This window comes from Poeciliopsis prolifica, unplaced genomic scaffold (genome assembly GCF_027474105.1).
Source record: "Poeciliopsis prolifica strain line A6 unplaced genomic scaffold, Auburn_PproV2 SCAFFOLD003, whole genome shotgun sequence".
Taxonomy (NCBI): Eukaryota; Metazoa; Chordata; class Actinopteri; order Cyprinodontiformes; family Poeciliidae; genus Poeciliopsis; species Poeciliopsis prolifica.
In genome coordinates, this window is record NW_026562378.1 from 12902329 (window position 1) to 12928135 (window position 25807).

The 25807-nt window shown below is 37.5% G+C and overlaps 2 protein-coding genes across 3 annotated transcripts; both read left to right on the top strand.

The window, feature by feature from the left end:
• The first annotated feature begins 812 nt into the window (after positions 1 to 812).
• Positions 813 to 15532, top strand: thumpd3 (THUMP domain containing 3). Of its 2 annotated transcripts, none has more exons than XM_055025338.1 (10): positions 813 to 858; positions 1188 to 1476; positions 2369 to 2446; positions 2530 to 2973; positions 4547 to 4677; positions 8189 to 8258; positions 9135 to 9250; positions 10307 to 10411; positions 10691 to 10814; positions 15044 to 15532. In XM_055025338.1, exons 2-10 carry the CDS (start codon positions 1228 to 1230, stop codon positions 15251 to 15253), a joined length of 1527 nt encoding a protein of 508 aa, XP_054881313.1. In that variant the 5' UTR covers positions 813 to 858; positions 1188 to 1227; the 3' UTR covers positions 15254 to 15532. The 2 variants fall into 2 exon arrangements, with proteins under 2 accessions (XP_054881313.1, XP_054881307.1); XM_055025332.1 differs by having other exon boundaries at positions 829 to 858; positions 1150 to 1476.
• Positions 15533 to 17570: 2038 nt separating this feature from the next.
• On the top strand, positions 17571 to 25686 carry LOC129355747 (prostacyclin synthase-like). The gene is made up of 10 exons (XM_055025362.1): positions 17571 to 17650; positions 17928 to 18051; positions 18574 to 18749; positions 19079 to 19222; positions 19704 to 19831; positions 21194 to 21375; positions 22784 to 22937; positions 24150 to 24331; positions 24926 to 25077; positions 25167 to 25686. The coding sequence occupies exons 1-10, from the start codon at positions 17592 to 17594 to the stop codon at positions 25315 to 25317; spliced, it is 1452 nt and encodes a 483-aa protein (XP_054881337.1). The 5' UTR covers positions 17571 to 17591; the 3' UTR covers positions 25318 to 25686.
• The last annotated feature ends 121 nt before the right edge of the window (positions 25687 to 25807 follow it).

A 25807-nucleotide genomic window follows, 5' to 3' on the forward strand; every position in this document is an offset into this window, starting at 1 on the left:
GAGGAGAAAAGAACATTGTCTAGATTTTTATTAATAACTTAGACACTAATAATTTACATACAATTTTATCATCCTTTTAATTCATATTTTACAAATAAATGCATTTTCTGCTTGATCAAATTAAGTGTTTAAAGGATTTGTTTTTGCTTCACTGACTTTGTTCTCTGCTAAGAGTATTGTACCATGTCGCCATCTGCTGGTCACTTTGGTGAGTCGCGCCGGTGACCGTCGATTTCAAAAGATGGAGCGACAAGTCCCACCCACTTCAACATGGACAACCAATCTGGAACCTTTAGTGACCCACTCTATCCAATCACAGCAATCTTTGTCATTTTATAGTAAAATTGCACAGATTTACTAGTAAACATACAGTTCCACTTCAAAATAAAACGTTATTATTACAATAACGACTTTTTACTGAAATTGAAATGAATGACATTTGACCTTTTATATATATATATATATATATATATATATATATATATATATATATATATATATATATATATATATATATATATATATAAAAAGGGTCAACATTTGACCCTTTTATATATATATATATTATATATATATATATATATATATATATATATATATATATATATATATATATATAAAAGGGTCAAATATATATATATATATATATATATATATATATATATATATATATATATATATATATATATATATATATATATATATATATATATTCGGCTACATCAACAAGTTTCCTGACTGTCGAAGCAAAGTAGTTTTAATATTGGACGCGGTTCTTTTATTTTGAAAATATTCAACCGGAAGTGGATCTACTTGTTGCTAAACGGAAGCAGCTCGCTGTTGCCTCGTGTGTTGCAGGTTGGTTTTACTCCAGAGCTGCAGAACTTTTAAACGTGTCGGCTTTATAGTTCAGTCGGTGGATTCATTGTAAAAACATTAATGTGTGATAAAGGTTTAACATGGAATACCAATAGTTAGCGTGTGTTTCTTCACCTTTATTAAATAAACAACTTATTATTCATTGAAGCTAACGTTAGCTAGCTAGGTTAATGACAGATTTATAGACTTGCAGGGTTGCTATTGCTGCTTCATCTTTCCCATCCTTAAAATAAACAGCAGTAACTGGTTACTTACTGTGTTTGTGTTTAGCTTGTCCACACCTGTCACTTTGATCGCATTCACACCAGGTCTGGACAGAAGCAGACCACAAACCCTTCCCTACTCAGGATGTCCTCTCAGGCAGATGAGGCTGCAGAGCTGACCTCTGACACAGTGAAGGCACCCACCTCGTCGTCACCCACTGACACTGACCCCACCAGTGGAACCATCATTACCGTCACCGTGGGAGCAACCGTGCCCACTGGGTTTGAGCTCACTGCTGCAGAGGAGGTCAAGGAGAAGATTGGAGTCGATGCTCGAATTAGCAAAGATCGGGGTCGCATATATTTTCCCATCACTACTGACAAACTCTTCCAGGTAAAGGGTTTTCCTCGGCTTGCTCATTCAATATACAGTTCAATTTCTGGTGTGCAAAAATGTCCATAAAAACATGAAATACTGTTTTCTCCAGTCCACTGTGGGAACATTTTTAAACTGTCGGTGTTTTGAGCATGTGCTGTTTTCAAGAAATTATTATCGAGGAACATTTTCTTACGTTTGTGTATCTTATTAGCATAAGCCTGTACTTCCCAGAAGAATTGGTTGAGTCAACACACAAGAACAATCGCTTCCTTTCACCACCTGTTTTTCTAACTTGTAGGCTACAGAAACAAAGCCTTTTATTTCCAAAGAAAACATTCGGACTTTATGTTTAAGAAAACAGTTTCAATCTCTGGCACTAAAATACCCAACATCCAAACATGGTGTCAACAGCATCATGCCAGTTTTCTTCAAATACAACTAGGATTTTTGTTGAGGTGAATGCAATTAAAACCAGGGTTGACTGCAATCATTCAGATTTCTCCATATGGAGAGGAATTTGATTTGTCATCATCACAGTGAGGCCAAATCAATAAAATGTTGGAATGAGCTAGCCAGAGTTCAGCATTACATCAACCAGAAAATCTATGGGGTCACCTGAAGGGTCTTATGGGCCAAGGTTTCCCTACTATCTTAACTTTGGCAGGGCAGATTTTCATCCCCATGGAAAAAAATTCTTAGAAAGCCCCGGAAACTTTTGACCTAAAACTCATTGAAAGATAATGAAAAAGTCTGATTCCCTAGAGACAGTTTTTAATAATTTAGAGGTTTCAACCTCTTGTATTCCTGCATTTACTTTTGACTTTTTAAAGAATCCATTGACGTTGTTTTGAAGATCAGTGCATGTTGTTATTGTACAGTGTCTAAATGACCTCTTTCTTTGTTACAGGTTCATCTTCTGCGCTCTGTTGACAACCTGTTTGTTGTGGTTGCAGAATATGACCATTACCAGTTTAAAGAATCTAAGGTGAGCCTGTCTGAACTCTGCTCTCTCTGTTTAAAGTGCATATTAATTATTATCTTATCAACCAAGCTTGTCGGTTTGTACAGGAGGAGACGCTGAATGAGTTGCAGGAGCTTGCCTCCAAACTTCCCTGGACTAACGCCCTTGAGGTTTGGAGACTCAACAAAACTCTAAAAAAGAAGAAGGGCCACCGCAAAGCCGGGAATGCTACCAGAGCAAAATCTAATGCTGAGCCCAGCGAAGTTCCTGATGCTGCTGCTGCTGCTAATGAGACCAAGCAGGATGAGTTACCTCAGGTGACGTCTCCAGACGATGATGACGCAAAGGCAGAGGTCGCGCCTGACTCAGAAACATGCCAGCAGGACTTGGAGGACACTGCCCCAGAGGTCAAACTCATCAAGTTTCGTGTGACGTGCAACAGGGCCGGTGACAATCATAGCTTTTCTTCTAATGAGGCAGCCAGAGACTTTGGTGGGGCTGTGCAGGAATTCTTCCAGTGGAAAGCAGACATGACAAAGTTTGACATAGAGGTAGGCACGCTTGTTCAGACTGAACCAAGAACATATTAAATTACAGCACCCAAGCCAAAAAAAGCTCTGTTCACTGAGGTAAATGCTCAAGGGATTAGCAGATATTTACTTTAGGGAGTTTCAAAAGATCCTATCATAATAATATTAGGTAACATTTTCCTTTTAGATTTGCTATTTTTTTCCTGGGAAGAAACTTATGACTATCTGTCTGCAGTGATGTTTGTGATGTAGAATGTTGCTGAAGATTTATTTGAGTCAAAGTTGTAAAATTGATTTAAATTTTTGTTGTTCTATTATTCTAAATTCCCACCACCGCCCTTAAACCTTATGTTGCTGGTTAACATGTTGAATGAAGACAATTCCCCTGCTTATAGACAATGTGTCATTACAACATTCCTGTTTTCAATTGTGTTCAGACTTGTTGCTCACAATAATTACACAAATGTCCTTGATCAAAATTGAGAAATGTGGGGGGAAAAATCACGAAGGAAATAAGGCGATTGAGAAGTCAGCCAAAAGTTAAGAAGGTTGCTAACTTTACATTTAAAGTACAAACATCATCTGTACACCATTTGCTAAAAAGTAAAGCAGTAATGGCAAAAATAAAGTAAATATTGTCTGAGACTTAATAAACCAACACCGTGTGTCTGGATTTAAAAGCTCTTTGTTGGGGGACCATCATGTAACTACGGCAACAAAAGTAATGGAAGATTTCTTATGATAAGAACTGTGGTCTGTGTGTAATGAGTTAACTTTGGGCTGTGCAGTTATTCCGATTTTTTTATATTTTTACAATGTTATTTTTTTCCTACTTTGTAGAATCTCCCAACTCTCTGTGCAGCTACTTTAAATTTAAGATTGAAGTTATGGATGAGAAACAAATTTAGCAAAATTATGGAACATATTTTGTTAGAAAAAACAATCATTATTGTATTGGTCTTCGAAACCACAAAATCGACAAAAAATCCTTGTGGATACATTTAACCTATTTAACCTATATATTATGGATTAGATGATCTTTACTGCATAACTTTATAGATGCATAACTTGATACTAAAGAAGAAAACTAGATGAGAGGAGATTTGAACATAGAAAACTTTTGATTTTATGAAATTAAATGTTAATATTAAAGTCGGATCCCCTGGATGTTTTTTTTTTTTATTTGGAATAATTTAATTCAGATTTAGACAATTTCAGTGTGTTATGTTTGCAGCTGTAGGTGAATAGAAATCAAACTATTTTGATTGTAGTGAAGTTGCCTGTGTCATCTGTGCAGGATTGCACAGATGTAATTCTTACAGTGCATAGTGCACACTCTTCATTTATAAAACTGAGGAGTGATAAGGAATAAACTAAGGAATAAGAATAAAAAGCCTGGAAAGGGTTAAACTGATGAATAATCTTTCTTTGTTGCTGCTTTTGACGCCCCTTAATTAAATGCTGCCCTGTGTGGTGAACCATATCAAAATTCCCACCTGTTTTATAAAAACATCATAGCTAAGATAACTTTTTTTAGAAAAGCCTTCCCTTAACATTTTCTTATTAGAATAAGTAACATAATCTTCTGTTGCAGGTTTTACTCAACATCCATAATGATGAGGTAGTGATTGGGATTGCCCTCACAGAGGAGAGTCTTCACAGGAGGAACATCAGTCACTTTGGACCCACGACTCTGCGCTCCACCTTGTGCTACGGCATGCTCAGGTGACTCTTGTTTTTGAGGATCTGAAGGCCCTCATAATGTTGAATGTTTTCTTTCTTGCCTTCTTCGTACAGTCAGGCATGTTGTGGGAAAAAATATCTGTGTAGGTTGACTTTGTATTTCTACTCTGAATGGTTCTAACAGGTAGAACCAGTGTGTGTTTCTGGAGAACAAAAGAAATGCCTTTTTGTACGTCAACGGTTATTGTTTTTTAGGTCGTGTAACAAAATAGTCAGGTGCCTGCCAGATTGACTTACAATTTCCATGAAGATCGGTATCAAAATGGGGGTATTTGTGAGTCTCTACTATGGGAACTATGTACTGTTTTCAAACTAGTGTTAATGTTGCTTAAATCTTTTAGTTATGAAACATCTTATGTTTTGTAGGACACATTATGGTTTAGGTATTTTGATTTGTTTTTGCACAATTACACTTGTTTTATTTGGGTATAGTCAGTCTTTTATTACATGCCCTATGTTTGTATAAAACATTCTTCTCACAGCTGAGGACTGTGAAACTTGCATATCTATATTTAGAGTCAACATTATGCTTAAATGATCTTGTAGGCAGTAAAAAAAACGAATTTAAATCCAATTATTGTTGCTCAGGTAGCACTGAGTTTGCACATGTTGTGAGTTTTATTGTAGGAGTTTAATCGTAGAAGAGTTTGTGAGGATTTGCACTTAAATAAGATGTACAGAAAGAGAAACAGCTTCACGGCTTCTCCACAGTGTTGTACTTAAAAGTGGAATAAGGAGCTTTTCCACAAATTCATCCTTTGTTTCATGTCGTTCCAATCTGGATTGTCTATTGCTGAAAATCTCATTTGAAGACGTTTCTTATGAGTTTAGCAAACTACATGTGTTTGTTTTCAACTTGAGGAATGCCTCTCAAACGAACGACTAGTTTGTAGATGGCATATAATGTTTGCTATGGAGACTTAGTGACTCCAAGATATCTCTCATTGATGCAGTTCTTTAATAATGAGCTACATAGGTCTGTTTTCTGAACGCTGTCAGGTTGTCTTTCCCATTTTGAAGAGTGGCTAAAAATATATTTGAAAGCTTTGAACAGATGATTGTCACGAACCTTTATGCCTGACATTTATTGCGTCATTCGAACTGCTTCAAAAAAAGAAAAACACCCTTTTCAGTCATCTGGTAAATTTAGCAGCTACACATGTCATCAAAGTGCAGGATGTCCTCCAACAGAGTGTAAACAATGTGAGCATGTGACAACAAAGAGGGACATCACAGACAGAGATGCTAAAAATGAGATACACGTTTTTCAGGCTTGCACTTTTAATTGCCTTCAAGAAACTGACAAGCAAAAATGTTTTAACTGGCAGCAGTTTTAGACACAACTACCGTTGGAAAATCACAGAGAACAAACTGTTGTAGGGCGAGGGTGTTTAATACCAGAACCGCTTTCTGTTTATCACATTCTGTTTTCTTGGAAGACAAACTAGTTTTTGTTGGCAAAATTGGAACAAAAATTTTTCAAAAGGTTGGTGGGGTACACCCTTTCACACCCGTATTGCAGAGACCTGCAAGCACTTCCCCGCCTGCAGCTGATATGAAACCACCATTAATTAAAAACAAACAAAAGACTTTGAAAGCTACAAGGCAACTGAAACAACAATCAAAGAATAGCCTCAACTTCCCAGCAGGTTCACAGGCAAAAGTTTTCTGTAGTGAGAAAACAGCACATTTCATAATATAATGGATGAATTGAAAACAGGTAATTAGGACATTGTTCCTTAAAACTCTTAATGTTTTTATGAAAACTCCAGTATCACAACTGTTCATACGTGTATTGATCTCAAAATAACAAAGACAAAATCTTCTCAGTACATTTTACAGGGGTGGACAAATTTATTGGTGCAGATTTCCTTAATTTTGGGAGATCTCCGATCAGCTGATATTTATACGTGACCCAATCGTATTCGCTAATTTCATCAATCTCAGCAAAGATCTAAAAATCAACCACTGTCCTCTTCTACTCTCCAGTGAGAGAGGTTTGACTGAGAGACAGGCCCACCAGGTCACGTCTGCATGTTTGCAGTTATCCATAGTCACTCCGCTGTTGACAACCCAGCGACTTTAGCAACATATAAACCAATTGGATTGGCAATTTCCAGTTTTACAGGTCGATAATCAGCCAGAAAACTGCAATCAGTGCAACACTAATATTTTAATGATGTGCTGAATTGTAACAAGAAAACTGGGAAATGACCAGGCCAAAACTACTCCGTCCTGTGTTTTCTTTAGTTCCAAGACAAATCTGAACATCCAAATAACTTTCACACCACTCCTGAGTAATCAGTCAGCGTTGAATCTGACAGAAGGAACTCCAGCTAGCAGGGCCAGTGGCACAAGAACAATTGGCCTACTTTGACACTTTTGGAAAGAAACCAATTCATCATACTGAACACAATTATATTAGTCTGCACCTCAGAAAGAGGATGATAGACGTCTATCATGAGGATGAGGTCATTCCCAAATGTTTCATGATGTCTAGAAAAGCTGCATGATGAATCATTGCAAAGCATCAGGAGACAAATTATGTGGATAACAAACCTGGGTGTGGCTGGAAGCGCAATATTTTCAAAACTTTTGAAAGAAAATAACCAGAGATGTCATCAAGGATCCCTGGGTTTCTGCCAAGCTGATTGTTAATGAGATCACCTCTTCTGGAGTAGATGTTGTGAAAACTCTCCACCATAGCAGACTTCAAGGCCAAAACTCCATTGCTGACATGACGGTACATAAATCTCTGGGGAACATTTCCAACTTGGTGATTCATTTGGAAGTCTGTTCTTTGGTCTCATGAGACTAAGCTGAGTTTTTGGGTACAAAGATGTTTTTTTTTTTGGAGTAGGAAGGAAGAGGCCTTCAATCCTAAAAACTCAATTCCCACTTCTAAACGTGAAGATGAAAGCATCGGATTGTGGTGTGTTTTCCTTCTTGAGGCACTAGGAACCATATTTGTGTTCATTGGATCACCAAAAAATGAACTGTATGTTGGTAATTTGAATAATGATCTCATAAATCTGTTGCTTGTGCCGCTGCTGGTTCAAAGTAATGGCCCAACGCCTCGAAGTTGGTCACAAACCTGTTGAAGGATGTGAAAATCCAAACCCAACTCCCTTCTTCAAATTCAGCACATCAGTGAAACTTGATCTTCTCCAACTTTGTGTAGAATTTGTTTTCATTCTTTTGGAAGCAACACAAGTATGAACAGTTTTTATTATGGTTGTTTTCATGGAAATATTAAGAGTTTGTGTGCTTTGATCCGTTGGCTTGTATGTCTGATCTTAACTCTATTTGTTTTTATGGTATCCTGGACTGATGTATGTGCCATTATGAAAGAAAACAGTCCACGCAATGTGAAATTTAAAGACTTATTGATGTAGGAGAGTTGGATAATAATTTTTAATGTTGTTAGTTACATAATAAACCGGAGAAAGTAAATCATAATTGTGCTGTATTGTCCTCTGATGTGTGTTGGCAGGCTCTGTAAACCTCAGGAATCTGATATAATCCTTGATCCAATGTGCGGGACCGGAGCCATACCACTGGAGGTGAGGAACAACTCAGCAGCCCTACATTACATCATCTTACTCCACCAAATTCAGCCTTACACTAATTCAGAATTAGTTTGTTACAACACCACATAAAACTGTGGAAACGCAACACAAAATGTCTGCATAGATGATGTAATTTTTCTGAGTTTCTAATATTTTTTTATGGAGGAGACAGTTGTAAACATGAAGAGATGAGGAGTGAAGGAAAAGGTTTATGTGTCTAAATGAGCTAGATTTTATCCACTAGCTTCTTGCTGCTCAGATTATTTACCATTTATGTTTCAGTCAAACACTGAATTTGTAAACTGTGATTTAAAACTTAAACAAGCATATTAGTGGAAAGTTGAATGGAAGGAAAAGTGTGCACAAGCCACCGGGATGACCACAGCTTTGATAGGATTGTGAGGAAATACTCAATCAACAGTTTGGAGTCCAGAGTTTCAGGACGCACCACAAACAGCCGTATTCAGGACATGAGCTACCTCAGTGCTAAGCCACTCCTGAACTAGAGACACAATCAGAAGCTTCTTACCAGGACTTTGAAGAAATAAAGCTGGACTTTCAGGGTCCTAAAATCCTCTTTTCAGATTAAAGTCCATTTAGATTTTTGGGGGGGGGGAATGTCCCAGAGTCTACACGAAGCGTGGAAAAGCACAATATCAACACAGAATCATTCCCCTTGCAGGATTTGACCAAAAAACCTTTAATAGTTAGAAGACCTACATCTTACCACAAATAGCTTTAATCATTTAGAGCATCAACAAAAAATCTATGTTTTGAACTCTGTTATTGTGGAGTTCTTGGTGCATCAGGAACATCACTCATATTACGCCTCATGTTACTGATGATGGCATTATGTTCTTCCCTCCATAGGGTGCTATTGAATTCAGCGAGTCTTTCTACGTTGCGGGCGATAACAATGACATGGCAGTGAATCGCACAGTCAACAACATATGTCACATCCAGAAAAGGAGGGCGGACAAAGGCAGGTGGGTGAGACCCACACAGAGAACATATTGCAACAAAAGCTCTCATTTTTGAAAGGCTGACTTATTGTTGACATGAGATCTTTCATTTTTATCAGGAGTTCTTCCATGGAAATGTTGACTATACTCAAAATTTCCCCAACGGAAATCTTGAGTAATTGTAATATAGCAAAAAAACAACAGCAATTTCCTGGTATCCCTTTGTCCTCTTGTCAGTCAGTATTTTGAAGTAGTGAAATCTTGGCTCTAGTTTTAATTTAATCTGTCTTTAAGTTTTCACCTTCATATGACATTTTCACTTGGAAAAAGTATTCATGAGGGTTCCTTCTAAGAAACATATAATCTGCAGTTTTGTGCTCTGGTTCCCTATTTTAGTTTTTAAATAAGGCAGTGTGTGTTGATCTTTCCCAGTAAGGGTTTTGTAAGTCTAGCCCAAGTTTTAACTGATTAGCTGCAGTTGTGTTTCACCAAACATTTAGCTTTTTTTTTATATTATAAAGCAGAACTATGAACATTCAGTTTTTTGCAAATGTATTAATATCCCTACAACAGTTTTAGTTTTTCACATTAAAAGCACAAAACTCAATTTGTTTTTGTTTTATATTTTATTTAAAAAATGCAGTAATAATATTTTGAGTTTGTATTTGTTTATTTTTTTAATAGCTGGTCATTGATGGATTCTGTTGCTGTTGAAGCTGCACTGCATATTGAATCTTTCTTGCATTTTGACTGCTATAAATAACCGCTTGGATTACATATTTATTAGAGTATGATATCTCAGATATTGTACCTTGTCACACTGGGTATCAATGATACCTTTGGCCAGCTAATTAAGGGTCTAACTAACCTTAATTGACAGTTTTAATATAACTGAGACTTACAAAAAGTGGAGACACGTCTAACAGTAAATAAAGTGTCAGGAAAATGTAGTTCACTGCTTATGTTTAATATAATTACTCTTTTTTTAGATACATGCAGTCCTATGCAGTCCTATTAATTAATAACAATTAATGTTTTGTTTTTTTGTTTGTTTGTTTTTTCATATTTTATTGCACACAGCCCATCTGGATTACCTATTGACACAGTGCAGTGGGATCTCAGTAATTTACCTGTAAGAACCAGTTCTGTGGACATCATCATCACTGACATGCCATTTGGGAAGAGGTATTGTGGTATTTAACCTTACTATACTAAAGAAACCATTTAACATTGTAATTGTGGCCTTTTAATAGTTTCTTGAACAGATATGGCACAGAAGAGAAGGTCCTTAATGATGTTGCACTAAGGATCATCATTAATGATTACCTGGTGTAAATATGAACTCGGGTTTCAACATGGCTGCAAGCAGTTCTGTTGCATCACTGTAAATTTAGCTATAATCAGCTTTGATGCATGTAGTCTAGGCAGATGATCATGTGACTGTTTTCTTGTGTCTGGTTGAAGGATGGGGTCCAGGAAAAAGAACTGGGACTTGTATCCCTCTTGTCTCAGAGAAATGGCTCGTGTTTGCAGACCCGGCTCGGGGAAGGCCGTGCTCCTCACCCAGGACAAAAAGTGTTTTGCAAAGGTAACCATGGCTTTTATAATGCGTATGTGAGATATTTTTCTAGATAACGCAATAATGTTTTTCCAGGAAGTTACAAATAAATGCAGGTCCTGTCCTGCCTAGTATCTTCCTGGTACTAGTTTTGGGTTAGTTTTATGCAAATGCTGAACCTGATATAGATACAAGCCCATAGACATGTTCCGATATATTAGGACAGTGACAACCTCTTACAAATTGTTTGCATAAAACAAACCCACAGAAAAAACACTCACAGTTGAGCTTGTGTTGACACCCTCTTATATTGAGGATTGCTAATAAAAATAAAAAAAAGCAACTTGAAATTCAGATCCTCAAGATTGGACTCAAGCTCAGATAATTTTGACTGCACAGGTCTGTCTTCAGATAATCTTAAATGGTGAAACATTAAAAAGTTGCTTCTGTAACCTTTTAGTGTTAATTATTCCGTTTTTAGTGTTAATTATTCTGCTTCTCTGAATACTATAAAAAGTGAGTGGAGATAAATCCTCTTTCTATGAAGTCATTTTTAAAGCAAATGTACCCAAAACCAAAAATGAAGTTGTTCTGATGTTCCTGGACAAATGGCAGAGACTACGTTATTATCATCACTTGATAAGTTTGTTTGAACTTTTAGAAATTTTTCACTCTGTTACTATATGTTTCAATATATTGTATTGAAATGCAATGAGATTTATAACTTATAAGATATAATTTATAAGTGTGAAATTGAAATCATGTGCCAGATCCAAAATAACAGCCACTTAAGTAGGCAAAATTATTGAACTCACTTTTGTTATCAATGTATGTTTGGTTATTTTTCATGTATGTCTTAAATATAAATCATCTCAGTCTTAAAGATGACCTATTATGCTTTTTTGAACAGATCTCTGAACTATTCAAAATATGTTGTTTACATTTTTAGCAGATAATTAATGAGGTTTCAGTCTGGTCAGTTCTGTCTACTTTGAGCTACTTTCAGATTGAACTGTTTTAGGATCTTAAATCCACATAGACTGCTGCTCTCCACACCCTCAGGGCCAGCACTTACACTTGTTCATGAAAATTACTGCAAACCGATTCACACTCATACAACTGTCCATCTTTGAAACACTGAAGAGCCTCCTGCACAACCAACAAGAATGTCGTTTCTGGATGGCAAGTCAACATCAAAACGCTTGTCTTTTCCAGCAGCCATTGGACATTAGTAAAACCAGCTGACGAAACGTGTTGGATCTCTGTTTGGGTTGCTAGGTGACAAGCTAGGTGACAGGCTGGGCTTGGCTGCGGTTGTTAGGTAACCTGTCGATTGTGACTTATCAGTTGGGAGGTTTTCAATACGATTCATTTTCCAGTCACCAAAAACCATTAACTTATTGCCAAAAACAGCTGGATGTCGAAATAGAGGCACAAAGACATGCAAAATGTGAATTTTACATAATAGAGCCACTTTGAAAGGAACTTAACTTACTTAATCATGCAGAACGCCTACAGATAACAGACAGCAAAACAATAAGAGGAATATTTGTTGCTGGGCTTTTAGAGACGAAGCTTTGCTCTAAAGTCAAGTTCCGACCATAGAGGCTCCAGTTTGGCTTTGCATCTTCTTATTGTAGCATTTAAAGTTATTGTGAATTCACATAACCCAAAATCAGCTACACTGAAGGGCAAATAACATTGATGTGTTGATTTATTCACTAATTTGTTTGTGCAACCTCATCAAAAGAACTTTATCTTACAAGACCTTCCACATGAAAAGGTTAAGCAAAGGCATTAAATGTAGTAAGATTGTTGGTGCTGGATGGACTGATCTTAGTATTTCAGAAGCTGCTAATCTATTAGGATTTTCCACAAGCATGCTTATTTAAAAGGATTTTAAAAACGAGAAAATCCTCCGATGAGCAGAAATTGTGTGGAAGGAAGTGTCTTGTTGATGTCAGTGTGCAGTGATCAAGTCTTGTCAAGTTATGCCAAACCACACAATCTGTATAAGACTACTCCGGATGTCACTAACAACAGGAAATTGTGGCTATAATCAACCCGGACTCACCAGAATTAGAAAATAACAGATAAGATAAAAAGTGTAGCTAATCCATCTCAACTTCATCTGCAACTTTTATATGTTAGAACCAGAAATTGGTATAAATAATATGAAACCATGGATCCACCCTGCTTTGATTAGAGAGAGGAGGGGGCTGGACAATATGGCTGAAGAACTCTTGATAAGTTTTTTGTTTTAAATAATTATGAAACACTGCTAAACTGGTGATGTGATCATTTCCAGTTTTGTCCAGCTTACTCTAAAACTGTTGTACTCATTTTTTCTTTTCACTCCACCCCATTAGTTGTATATTTAAGTAGTTATGAGGCAACTGTTGCTGTGCAAGCTACTCAGCAGGTTGTTGCTTGATAACCAAAAAATGAGTGAGTTGATCTTGCACCCACCTTGCTTACATTTGAAGACCTTGAAAGTAATAAAAATTGCCTTAAAAATTCCCTCTCTCATTATTCTGGTAGTTAGCAAATAGGAAAAAAAATGGTAATCCTAAATGCCCTACGACAAAAAAAAGTGTATATGTCTTTTTTTAAATTCTATATAGTTTATGTAAGGTTTATGCAAACCAGCTGTCTGTGAGAAAGCTTTTTCTCTGCTTTCATCCCCCAGAATGCAGTTTGATTTTATATCGCATTTCAGTGAAATTATTGAATATTCTATTTGACATATTATTTAATGATACAGATCATATTTTTATTATGCTGTATGTTGTTGTTAAATCACCACATCTTATCTGAGTATTTTTGCTCATCCTTTAAGACTACGTTGTTTTTAAGGCTGTTTCTAGAGAAGTAATGCAACATATCACTCACTACGTACTTTGTGCATTTGTCATTTAAAAAGTGGATTGTGTTTTAAAACACAATTGCAACAGTTTGCAGTGTTCATGCTAAGATGGCAGATTAGCGTCTGATTCCATTTCCTTTGACATTTATGAATTCAATCATTCATAAATGATTCACACACTGATGGTGGCCAACTCCTGGATTGCCTTGCACCTTCCCCAAGGACACAAAGATGGAGACTGACGAAGGCCGAACCGGCAACCCAGTCCTATCACCATCACATGCTGATCAGAGATAGATGCAAATGTAGGGTAAATAACTCGATATGAGGTTGATCCTTCATTGGCAAAATCATAAAGTATTTAATATTAGATCTTTTTTAACTTTGTTTCATTATTGTCACAAATGATATTGTATTTTATTTGGATTTAATGTGATAGACCAAAACAAAGTATTTAATAGTGAACTGAAATTAAATTTGTGCCTTTTTCAAGATGCACATTTCTAAAACATAGTGAGTGTTTGGATTCTCTTCTGCTGAGTCGCAATTTGAGCTTCAAGTGTTTCAGGCCATGTCTTTATCAGTTTTGCACATCTAGAGATCGAAATCTTTGCCCGCCACACTTTGCAAAATAGTTTCAGCTTTGCTAGGTTGCATGCAGAATGTACAAAAACACCAACACAGCTTCTCACAGAACTGTGTTGTCTATAAAGGTTATTTGACATGAAGAGCTCCTTCAAATTGGGGAGGGATGTCAGAGGTGAAGCAGGAATTTCATGCAATGAGTTATTAAAAATAACTCATTGCATGAAGGATTTAAATCCTTACTCATTTAAATCTAGAACAACTCACGTGATTGGAAAATTTGAACGTAACTTTAAGAATTTAAAGAAGCAAAACAATGTAATGCTAAATAATAACTTTTATATAAATTCCAGTTTTTACACAAAAGTATTTCAGCTCAGTATTACTTTTGTTACTGAGTAGGAAAAAGGATGTTTACAAAAGTAATCTGATGTCAAAATAGTGTTGAGGTTACAAGTTGCATTGTTACTTTTCAGGTAGATAGAAACTTTAAATCACAGCAATACTTTCACAAGGTATTTATTGATTTTATACTCTAATGAAGGAAATGCTGAGGGTTTTTTTTTTTGGCAACAGCCTTCATGTTTGTGTAGATATTCCTCATCTCTAAACAGCCAAACATGAATCAGCTCATTGTGAAATGCTCTACAAATAACCACTCAACAGTTAAAGTGCTTCAGGTTAAACTCTCCCTCATGGAAAGACCTGTCCTCCCCCGCTGGCATTTGTCTACGCAGCGCTCCTCTTTCACATAAAACAAATGTTTTGTGTGTTTGAGTGCCCTGACAAGATTTATTTTTCCTTCCAGGCTATTTCAAGAATGGGAGGTCTGTGGAGGAAACTGCTCACTGTTTGGGTGAATGTTGGGGGTTTACATGCCGGGGTTTACCTCCTCAGGCGGACCGGAGCCGTGTTTGGCCAAACTCCTGAGGACGTCCATGAATCAAGAGGGAGGGGTGACGCACAGAAGGACGAGAGAGATGACAAAGAACTCTGTCAACGTGAATCCAACCTTTAAGTGGCGTAATATGAGGAGATGTTGAGATAATCTGCTTACATGACCTCAAATTGTTCTCAAGCATGCCAAACAGATTTTATTTTATTTTTTTTTTTTTTACTTTGGGAAGGAAGCTTTTATGTTCAGCAGCACTGAAACGGTTTAATTGGCAGTGATTTCATTTGTTGTGTTCAGGTAACAGGAGTCTTCTTTATCAGACTTGTCAGATCTGATGTTCCAGTTGTACAGGATCTGAAGTTTTCCATTTCATTAATAAAGATCCGTTGAGGTTCATCTACAGGAAGTTGTCTATCATTTTCATCAGCAGGTTTTCAACTGATGTTTTTTAATAGCTAGTATTTCATCATGACAAAATGTAAAGATCTAGAACAACTCATCAAACATCTGAAGTGATAGAACAGGAATTTTTACACAAACACAATCAGATTTTAAAAGCATGCTGAAAATCATTCTTTAGTTACTTTGAAAGACAAGTTCTAAAACATTTTTTGCATCCAAGAAAAATATTTCTGAAACCCGATAATAAAAGGACACAACCGTTTTTTGGGTTTTTTTTTGTTCTTACTCTTGACATTAAATCCAACTAAACCTTTCCTCATTTGGGAAATTAGGATTACTAAAATGATTTTATTTGCCAGGATATGCTGCTGTAGTTTCTCAGTCATCCAGAACTTTGGCAATCCTACAGGCTTCAGTCGAAGGGAACTGAACTTCTTCTTTTGAACGAGAGCCTTCAGTTTGTAACCTTCTGATTGGTTCATTCACCTTGTTTCAGGGAAATCCAGGCACACCTTCAAATGCGTGTCAAGCCAACGCCTCAAACACGTCGACTCCTTGTGTGACATCATGGAGAAATCAATAATACAAATAGCCTGTGAATGTAATGCCGTCAAACATTTAACATGGGTGGAAAAGCAACACTGAAGATGAATCCAATACCCCATAACACTGGATTTCAGGATTACAGTTGACAAATTCACTTTGGGACAGAAATTGTTATCCTTACTCATTTAAAATAGAAAATAGCATGCATAGGGTTTTCTTTTTGCTAAAATAAAAATGAAATTAATATGCAAATATTAGTTCTCAAGATTAAGTTCTAGTCTACTGACTGCAATTTTTAGGGAAAAAAAGACTTGATTGTCATTGTTTCATAACCAGCCAACACCTTGTTACATCAGCAATAATGAAGAGACACGCCAGTAGTGAAGGAGATGAATGTAGCAACACTGATGAGACACAGTGGAGAACATCAGATTAGTACAGCTCAAAACCTGAGACAGAAACATTTGGTAGTCGTCCAATCAGAAGCCATACAAACATGACTTAAGGGCAATTCTGCATAAATCTGATTTACATATTGAGTCCAAGTGTTACCAGACATATGCTAAGCATTTTTTCCTTGTATTATTCCTTTTATTATTGGTGAGACTTCATAAGTATCTCAGCAATATTCTATAGATCATGTAAAACTGCCAGAAAACATAAACTAATAAGCTGTTTGATGGAAGCTGCAGCTCTTTGGCTTAGTCTTTGCCCTTCAGAGTGTCTGGCATTCACCCAAACATATAGTAAAATATGTTACAAACCTCATCAGTGTTGTGTTCAGCTATCTGTGGCAGTGAGAGTTAACTGGGTGATTCAACATGCATCGAAATGCAAAGCTTAAAACCTAAAATGTAATCGTGGGATCTACAAACAGCAGCTGCCTGCTAAAGAGACTGAATAATTTTAGAAAGTTTATCAGAGAAAACAACAAACACATTTGTTTCACTATCTGTCTGTCCACCTACCTGTTCATCCATTCATTCATTTTTTGAACTGAGGGATGTATTGCAAAGCTACTGCAGGAGAAAACGCACTTGCCCTTTTTTGCACGTGTATCCATTCATTGTTATAAACTGTGCTGATCTCATAAAAACTAAGTGATTCAGATATGAACAGTAGAATACGTGAATAGTAGCAGGAATTGTTCTTCAAAGGGATATTCCCAGCAGTAAGAAAACAAAAACCTATTTTTTTTTCAGTTTTTGTCCAAAGCATTTTCTTTGCAGAAGAAAAATAAACCCAAATCACAATGTCTACTGAAAACTACCGACCTCTAAAGAAAACTCTCATTTTAAACAATCCATTTTATTTTCCCTCTATTGATGATATACAAGACGTTAACAGATTAATTCGGGAAATCTGTGCATTTTTCGGTATTTCACCTGGGAGGAAAAAAACGTGCTCGGCGGCTCGTGCCACTATGGAGCAACTGCGGCTGCGCGAGAGTATAAAAGCCAGCAGGACGCTGGCGGGAGCGTCGCGACGACGCAGAGGACAAAGTGGAGCAGAGATGATCTGGATCGTCCCTGTGCTGGTTCTGTTGGGTCTTCTCCTCACGCACCGCTGGAGGTGAGTCAGTCCGAGCTCATTACAATCAAGAAGACTTTATTGCAACGATTCAAATAGTGCAGAAAAATGTCTGTGTTTCATACGAAGTTCAAATTGAATAAATACAGACAACAAATTCAAAATGCCTTTTGCCTCAAGCTTTTATTTTTGTTTTGATGTTGTAATTATTACTATCTGAGAATGTGGTTGAATCACATCTCTTATGACGATGGAAACAACATAACAAAATGCTCTTTGATGTTGTTTCCAAGCATGTCTTTGGTTTCCTGTCCTTTAGATACAAGACTGAGCCGCCTCTGGACAGAGGACTGATCCCATGGCTGGGTCACGCTCTTGAGTTTGGAAAAGATGCGTCCAAGTTCATAACCCGAATGAAGCTGAAACATGGCAACATATTCACTGTAAGTAAGGAGTTTTGAACTCCTCACAAACCGTCTGCTGTAAAGGAACAGCTGGATGATCAAATTAACCGAGAAAGCATTGAAATACTCACCAGGAGTTCTCTGTGGTAGATTTTGTTTCGTTTTTTACTCACCCACTGTAGATTATTTTGAGGATGAGGTTCATTCCTGCTAATCTCGAAAAACCTGCAGCGTTGGGCCAGTTTAGAGTCTTTATAAAGAGAAGTGAATGTTGATTATGTTTTCTCCGAATGTTTTTGCTTTCTGATTCTGTCATTTAAAATAAACCCTGGGAGAGACCAATTTTCCAGAGGACTTTTCTCCAGATTATTGTAGAACCCATTTTATACTTTTGTAACAAAATGCAATTGAGCAAAATGTGTGCAGATGCTATTGCCCATATTTAATCCAATTTTTATCATTTGCTTGATTCCCTAAAGTAAGCATAAAAACCAAGTGTCACAAAATGTGTTTTAATGAGAACTTTAAAATCTTCTCATCCATTCTTCTCTGGGTGCATAGGTGCGTGCTGCAGGCCGCTACGTGACCTTGCTGCTGGATCCACACTCTTACGATGAGGTGATCAATGATCCAGATTCGCTGGACTTCGGGCGCTACGCTCAGGTGCTCATGGAGCGTATTTTTAACCTGCGGCTCCCTCTTCAGCAGCCAGAGAAAGCCAAGGCGATGATGAAAAGGTAATTATTTGATGACTCAATCCAGAAACACATCTTTAATTTCATTTTCATATTTTCATCGCTGTGGTTATTCATCTTTATCTGCTTCCTGTTTTGTTTTTCTTCTTTTGTCACTATCCAGTTCTTTTTTGAAGAACAGAAATATTTTCTTGTGGATTTTAAGTCTCTTTCTGAAGGGAATTAAACATCAAGAAAGTATTTTTGGGGAAGATTCTCTTTGGCTTCTTGGCAGCCACTACCTCCTTGTGCTTTTTATTCTTACTATCAGTCTGTAAGGTATTTTTACAAGATTTCCTGCAATAGACCTTTTTCACATTTTGTATCTGCAGGCACTTTATGGGAGAGAGCTTATCAACGCTCAACAGCACTATGAGTCGAAACCTGGAGACCTTGATGAAAACCGAAATGCCGCTCAACCAGAGGAACTGGAAGGAGGAGGGCTTGTTTCATCTCTCCTACAGCTTACTCTTCAAGTATGACAAAAAAAAAAACATCTTTCCACTCTCAAATACTCTTGGTTGTTGTAACAAGAATGTGACTAAAGACCCTTTAGCTAAACAGTTTACACACCACTTCATTTGGAGGTTTTCTGTTTGTAAGCATTGCTGGAGAAACGCATTGAGGTCACCTTTCCGGCTCAACAATCTTGGCAGATGAACGATATGTTTCAAACTGCAATTTTACTACAACTGTTCAGTAAGCAAAAGAGGGAGAAGGTTACATAAAACAGTGTGTGATTGTTTCCTTTTATACATTTGCGACTACAACTTGGAAATCCCGCACATCATCATCAACGAGTCGGGCGAGTGGAAAAATTCAAATGACTTGTGTTGTAGGCTTTTAAAATGAAAAACTGTCTTGGTTGTTTATCTGTTCATCAACAGAATGAGGTGCAGCATTCATAGACTTACTCATTCTTCATCTTTTTTTTTTATTTTTTTGTCCTCTCTGCAGGGCGGGGTACCTGACGCTCTTTGAAGGAGAACAAAACAACAACAGGACAGATCCCTCCAGAGTGTATGAGGAGTATAAGAAGCTCGAAGGCGTCCTGTGCAGTCTGGCGAGAGGAACTCTGAGGAAAGGTAAAGAAACAGAATGGATCTCTTTGAAAAGCTCCTGAAACATTTAACTCAAGGAAATTAGATGCTTCACAAAAAGTATTCATAAGCTTTGAATTGTTTCAAATGTTGCCACAGTAGAACCTCAAACTTTGATGTAAATTTGATTGGGATGTTTTTTTGTGGTTGAAGTAATAAGAGTTTAGCCATCATTATGAAGAAGAGGGAAAATTATTATTAGTGGTTTTGATGTTTTGCACATGATCGAATGCATGGTAAAAAACATTAGACATGTTTAGCAGTCTAACGTTAAACATTAAACATTAAACATTACACTGTGAGTCCATTCGTGACTCACAGTGTCAGCAAATTTTCTCACCTGAGCTGAGCATTTCTGCAGCTCCCCCAGTGTAGCGGTTTCTCTATTAGCTGTTTCTCCTATTAATGCTCTCTGCTAGGCTTTCTGTTCATGTCTTCATAGGAGTTCATTTGTGCCCTAATCTTTACATTTGTGGGCGACTGTGGTTGTGTGGCAGAGTTGTCGTCTTGCAATCGGAAGGTTGTAGGTTTGATTCCAGCTTCCTCCTGCCATATATCAATGTGCCTCTGGGCAAGGCACTTAACCCCAAATTGCCTACCGGTCTGCGTATCGGTGTATGAATGTGTGTGTGAATGTGACTCTAGTGTAAAGCGCTTTGAGTGGTCAAAATGACTGGAAAAGCGCTATATAAGTTCAGTCCATTTTACCATTTATATTTTAAGGTTGTGGAAATTGTGATGTTGCCTTATGGCCCAGCTTTGGTTTAACACTTCTTCACAAGTTTATCCATGAGCTGTCTGCTGTGTTCCCTGTTTGTCATTATGCTTTTAGATCACTAAAGTACTTTAACAAACATAATCTCAATGAAATAAAGGAAATTTGTGGGTGCAGGGTGAGAAAATGTGGAAAAAGGGCAAGAGAGAATAGGTTTTGGTAAAGCTAAGTCAATAAAGGAGAAGTTTTCCCAGTAATGAGCAAATGTAGTTTATGTCTGTCACTAGTTAATGTAGTTTGACATCATCAAAATAAAGTCTCAGATTTGTTTAGAGGTAGTTATGGTGAGCTGCTCTTACTCAGCTGCTTACATAGTGTCTGAGTCCTGCGTGACTAACTTTGCTCCACTAACAGTGATGTAACTCGTAGCTGTCAAAACAAACACTGAAATCCCTCTGCTGTTGTTTCTTCTCATCCCCTCTTTTATTGCGGAGATTTCCATCATCCATCCACCCTCACTGCAGTAAAACATGACGGTCTCACTCAATCAGATTGCTTATGTCTTCCTTTCTGTTTTCTTTCTGTGGCTCACTCACATGCTCACTTTTGCTCTGTTTATCTGTGTGGGACAGAGGAGAAGAGGACTGCGCAGAGCATTCAGAGGAAGCTCTGGGAGCTGCTGGCTCCAGCAGGTCTCACAGGAGACTCTGGGTCAAGCCCTTGGCTCCACGCCTACAGGCGGCTCCTGAAAGAGGACGGAGTGGACGAAGAGATGCAGAGAAGAGCCGTCCTGATGCAACTCTGGGCTACGCAGGTGAGTCAGCTCGTGTGGGATTGGCATTCAGTGAAAACAAAGCCTGGATTTCTGACTGTGGTTATGTCTGTAGGTTAGAAAAACGTGCCGCTCTGTCACATTAGCATGACACAACACTGTCTTTATAAGTTTTCTAACGTATTCTGTTTGTTGTCTCCAAAGAAAGTGACACTCAAAATAAAAAAGAGATGCAGTTTCCCTTTTAGTCACATGGTGGTGCTGTTGTCTTTTGATACAGGTTAAAACTGTTGGCACTTGATGCCAGTGTTGAAGAAAATCAAATTCTGGAGCAGAATCAGTCAATTTTCTCTAAATCATCCCTGAATTTTCAAATACACACAAATTGAATTTTCCTTTTCAATACATGTATCAGAATAAAGAGCTCCCACTTCCTCTGATCTATAAATGTATCAGCCAGATTGATTCTGATCTCGTGTGCGTCTCTACTTAAACATTTTGACATCAGAATGAATACAAATGTGTCTAAGAAGAATTTAAAAGAATACAAGTTTTTCGCACTGTGATATGTAACATTTTAAAAATGTTCCTGGGGGGCATTTTTCTTTTTTAAATCAAGATGAAACATAGAAAGTTTGCTCCAGAAGCTGTTTTTCTCTGATGCAACTCTACTGATGAACCTTTTCCTCTTTTATATGGTGGTCATTAAAAATACAGTAATATAATTTGCAGCTCAAAAACAACCAGAAATCAGTGTTTAGTCGAGAGAAACCTTATTTGCACAGCTGCAGCTCTATGTGTTTCCAGAGCATAAATACATATGAATTAGCTTTTTAGATCAAGAAATAAATAATTAAAGTACACTAAATCACGGCAGAGAGAGACGTTTCCTATTTTAATATTTCTTTTTGTATGTCCATGTGAAATTTCTACCATGAGAAATACTGATAAATGAAAAGGTGATTAGATTTACTGCTACAGTTCTGTTTTCTCGCTTGTGTATTTTAGTCACAAGCTTTGCTGTAGCGCTGAACATCCTGCCCTTGAATGCAGGCAGATGGCAGGGGACCTCAGGTTTCCACTGGCTTTCCTTTTTAAGTAAACCATTACTGCACTGGGCTTTGCCAGTAGTGAGACAAACCAGAGCATGGCTCTCCTCTTCCCAGACACATGAGAGGAAACCGTTCTTATCTGTCTTCCAGCACTAAAAAAAAAAAATATTATGAAGCTTTTCATGTAATTAAAAAAAAAAACTAAATTTAAATAAAGGCTGTGTTCTGTCACGACTCCAGGTAGATTTTAGATCTGTGGATGTCACGTGGTGTTTATATTTGCCAATACCAAACAGCCACCTGCACCGTCACTATGCGACACCAGAGTGGGGGATCTTATCACACCATGCTCATGTGAGGGTTTTTTTTTTTTTTTCCCCCGGTCTGTGTGTTTTCAGGGAAATGTCGGGCCTGCTGCATTTTGGCTTTTGGGCTACTTGTTGACAAACCCTGAAGCCCTGACGGCAGTGAAGACAGAGTTTGGCCAGATTTCACAGATGGCGAGTTCAGAGTCTCCTTTCATGGACAAATCCACAAAGACCCCAGTGTTTGGTGAGGGCTTTGTTGTTGTTTTTGTTACCAGATTAGCATTTATCTGCATTACTTTGGACGTATTTTAAAATAATTAAAAAAGTATTAATACATCTACAGGCTTTTCATTTTTTATGTTCACAGCAACAAAACGTGAATATGTTTTATTGGCACATTATTTGACAGACCAACACAGAGTAGAGCTTATTTTTTAGATGAAAGCAAAATGATGCAGGATACTAAAATGTGCTTTTCATTCATATTCAGGCCCTTTTTCCCCACAATAGATTCCTGCTGACCTGCAAAAATGAACAGCTCAGGTTGAGAGAATCTGTTTATAGAACATCTATTATTCATGCACTCCACAAATCTGGCCTTTGCGGAAAAATGGCCTGATTGTAAAAAAAAAAAAAAAAAAAGGAAATCCCCGCTGCAGTTTGTCATAAGCAGTGAAGGAGACCCAGCAAACATGAGACCAAAATGAAACTTCCAGACCTTCATAAAAACATACCATCCCACTGTGAAACAAAATGGCGGTGTCAGCATGATGCTGTGGTGATGCTTTTCTTTAGCGTAGATAGGAAGCTGATCAGAGTTCAGGAGAAGACAGATGGCAGGTCTGGAAGAAGTTTGGAGGTTTACCTTCTATCAGCACAGATATCATGAAGGAGCATGTAAGAGCTGAACATTGATCTTCACTCCAACCAATCAATCAATCAAATTTTATTTGTATAGCACATTTCAGCAGCAAGGCATTTCAAAGTGCTTTCCATCATAAACACAAAGTCATGCAACATAGAATAAACAATATTACGTTTCAAACACAATTCTAAACAGGCGTGTTTTTAGTTGAGATTTAAAGAAAGTCAGGGTTTCCGCTGTTTTACAGTTTTCTGGAAGTTTGTTCCACATTTTTGGTGCAGTCTGACTGAACTTGTTAAAGAAAAATTGACCTTCAGTCTCTAAAAGTTTAAGAACCGATACAGACAGGATACATGTGCCTTCTTTGAAAATGTTAGAGGTTTAAAAATTATAAATGTGAAAAGGTTATCAATACTTTTGCTGATTACTATTGTAGCATTTACCTCTAAATCAATATAACATGCTGTGTGTTGCAGCTGAAAAATAGCAAAATCCATTGGTTTAGTTGAAAATATCCATTGTAAAAGATTAAAAATACATAAACACATCTGTTCATTTGCACACTCATTGTGATTTTTTTTTCTTTTTTAGACAGTGTTTTGGAAGAGACTCTTAGACTCACTGCTGCCCCCTTCATAACAAGAGAGGTAGTGCGGGACAAGACCCTCCACATGGCTGATGGTCGGGATTACCTGCTGAGAAAAGGAGACAGGCTGTGTTTGTTTCCCTTTGTCAGCCCTCAGATGGACCCGGAGGTCCACCCCGAGCCACAGGTCAGTTTCCAGCTCCTTTCATCTTTCTTCACTAGTTGGAGGCAAGTTTTACGATAATTGATATCAAGAGTGGTTTATGTGAGGTGGGAATGAGCGGCCACACAAAGCTGACCCTGAACGGCCAGTGAGAGGTCAGATCCAGAGCTCTGGGCTACTCAGGGATTATCAGAGCATGAGAACAGAAAAAGACCTCCTGGTTTTTCCACCAAGTATTGATTTCTGAACTCTTCCTGAGTTAAAACATCAGTATTGTTGTTTCTAAATTAACATGAACTGTTTTTGTTTGTTTTTTCATTATTTGGGGTATTAAAGCACTGCATCTTTTTCATTATTTTGACCATTTCTCATTTTCCGATTTCCAATTTTTGGTTGGAATTTCAGAGACATGTTGTCAGTAGTTCATATAATAAAAGAGCAATGTTCATTTTAGTCAAACATATACTTATAAAAAGTAAAACCAGAGAAACTGATTATTTTGAGTAGTCTCTTATTTTTTTTCCAGAGCTTTATATCCACTGTCAAGCATCACATTTAGTCATATTTTTTTTTTGTTGTCATTTTTTGCACCTAATATCTGCTTTGTTCCCCCTCTAGAAATTCCAGTTCAACCGTTTCCTGAATGAAGATGGATCAGTGAAGAAGGACTTTTACAAGAGAGGAAAGAAACTGAAATATTACACCATGCCCTGGGGTGCAGGGGCCAATGGCTGCGTGGGGAGGCAGTTTGCCATCAATACCATCAGAAAGTGAGCATCCTGCGCTTATTTCATCAGGATAACTGCAGCTTTGAAGTCGAAAGTCCTAATTATGTTTCTCGTCTGTGTTTACAATTCAGATTTGTTTACGTGTTGCTGACCAGCTACGATCTGGAGCTCTGTGACTCCAACGATCAGCTTCCAGAGAAAGATGCCAGCCGTTATGGATTTGGGATGCTGCAGCCTCAGGGAGACCTGCTTGTCAGATACAAACCAAGAGAAACGCGTTAAATTTTAAACATTTCATGGCAAAATTATTGTAAATATTGTCAATATCATTTTTGTACGTTTGTATTTATTGTTTATAAGAACATTATTTTTTCTATCGATAAAAATGAGTAATGTGTTTGCTAAATTTTGTGAATATTAATTTTGTTGGTGCTTAAAATATTTTACTCTGCCTTTGGAAGCAAACAAAACAATAAAAATGTAACAAAATGAAATTGCAGTTATTTGCTGCTCACTTTTTCAGGGAGCTGGGGAGTTCTTCATGTTGACTGCAGAGTGAGTTTAATGAGGGCGGCGCTTGTCCAGTAAACAGAGCTGGTCTGGTATAGGCAGAAACAGGCCTGCTGTTTGCAGAGTGAATCTGAGTGGAACATTTCGGTTTATGCTTCAACTCATCCCTCTTAGTCACAGGAGAGCATCTATCACAGAGTACAACTCATAGCAGAAACATCGAAAGAACTATAAAAAACACATACGGTGCCTTGCAAACCTG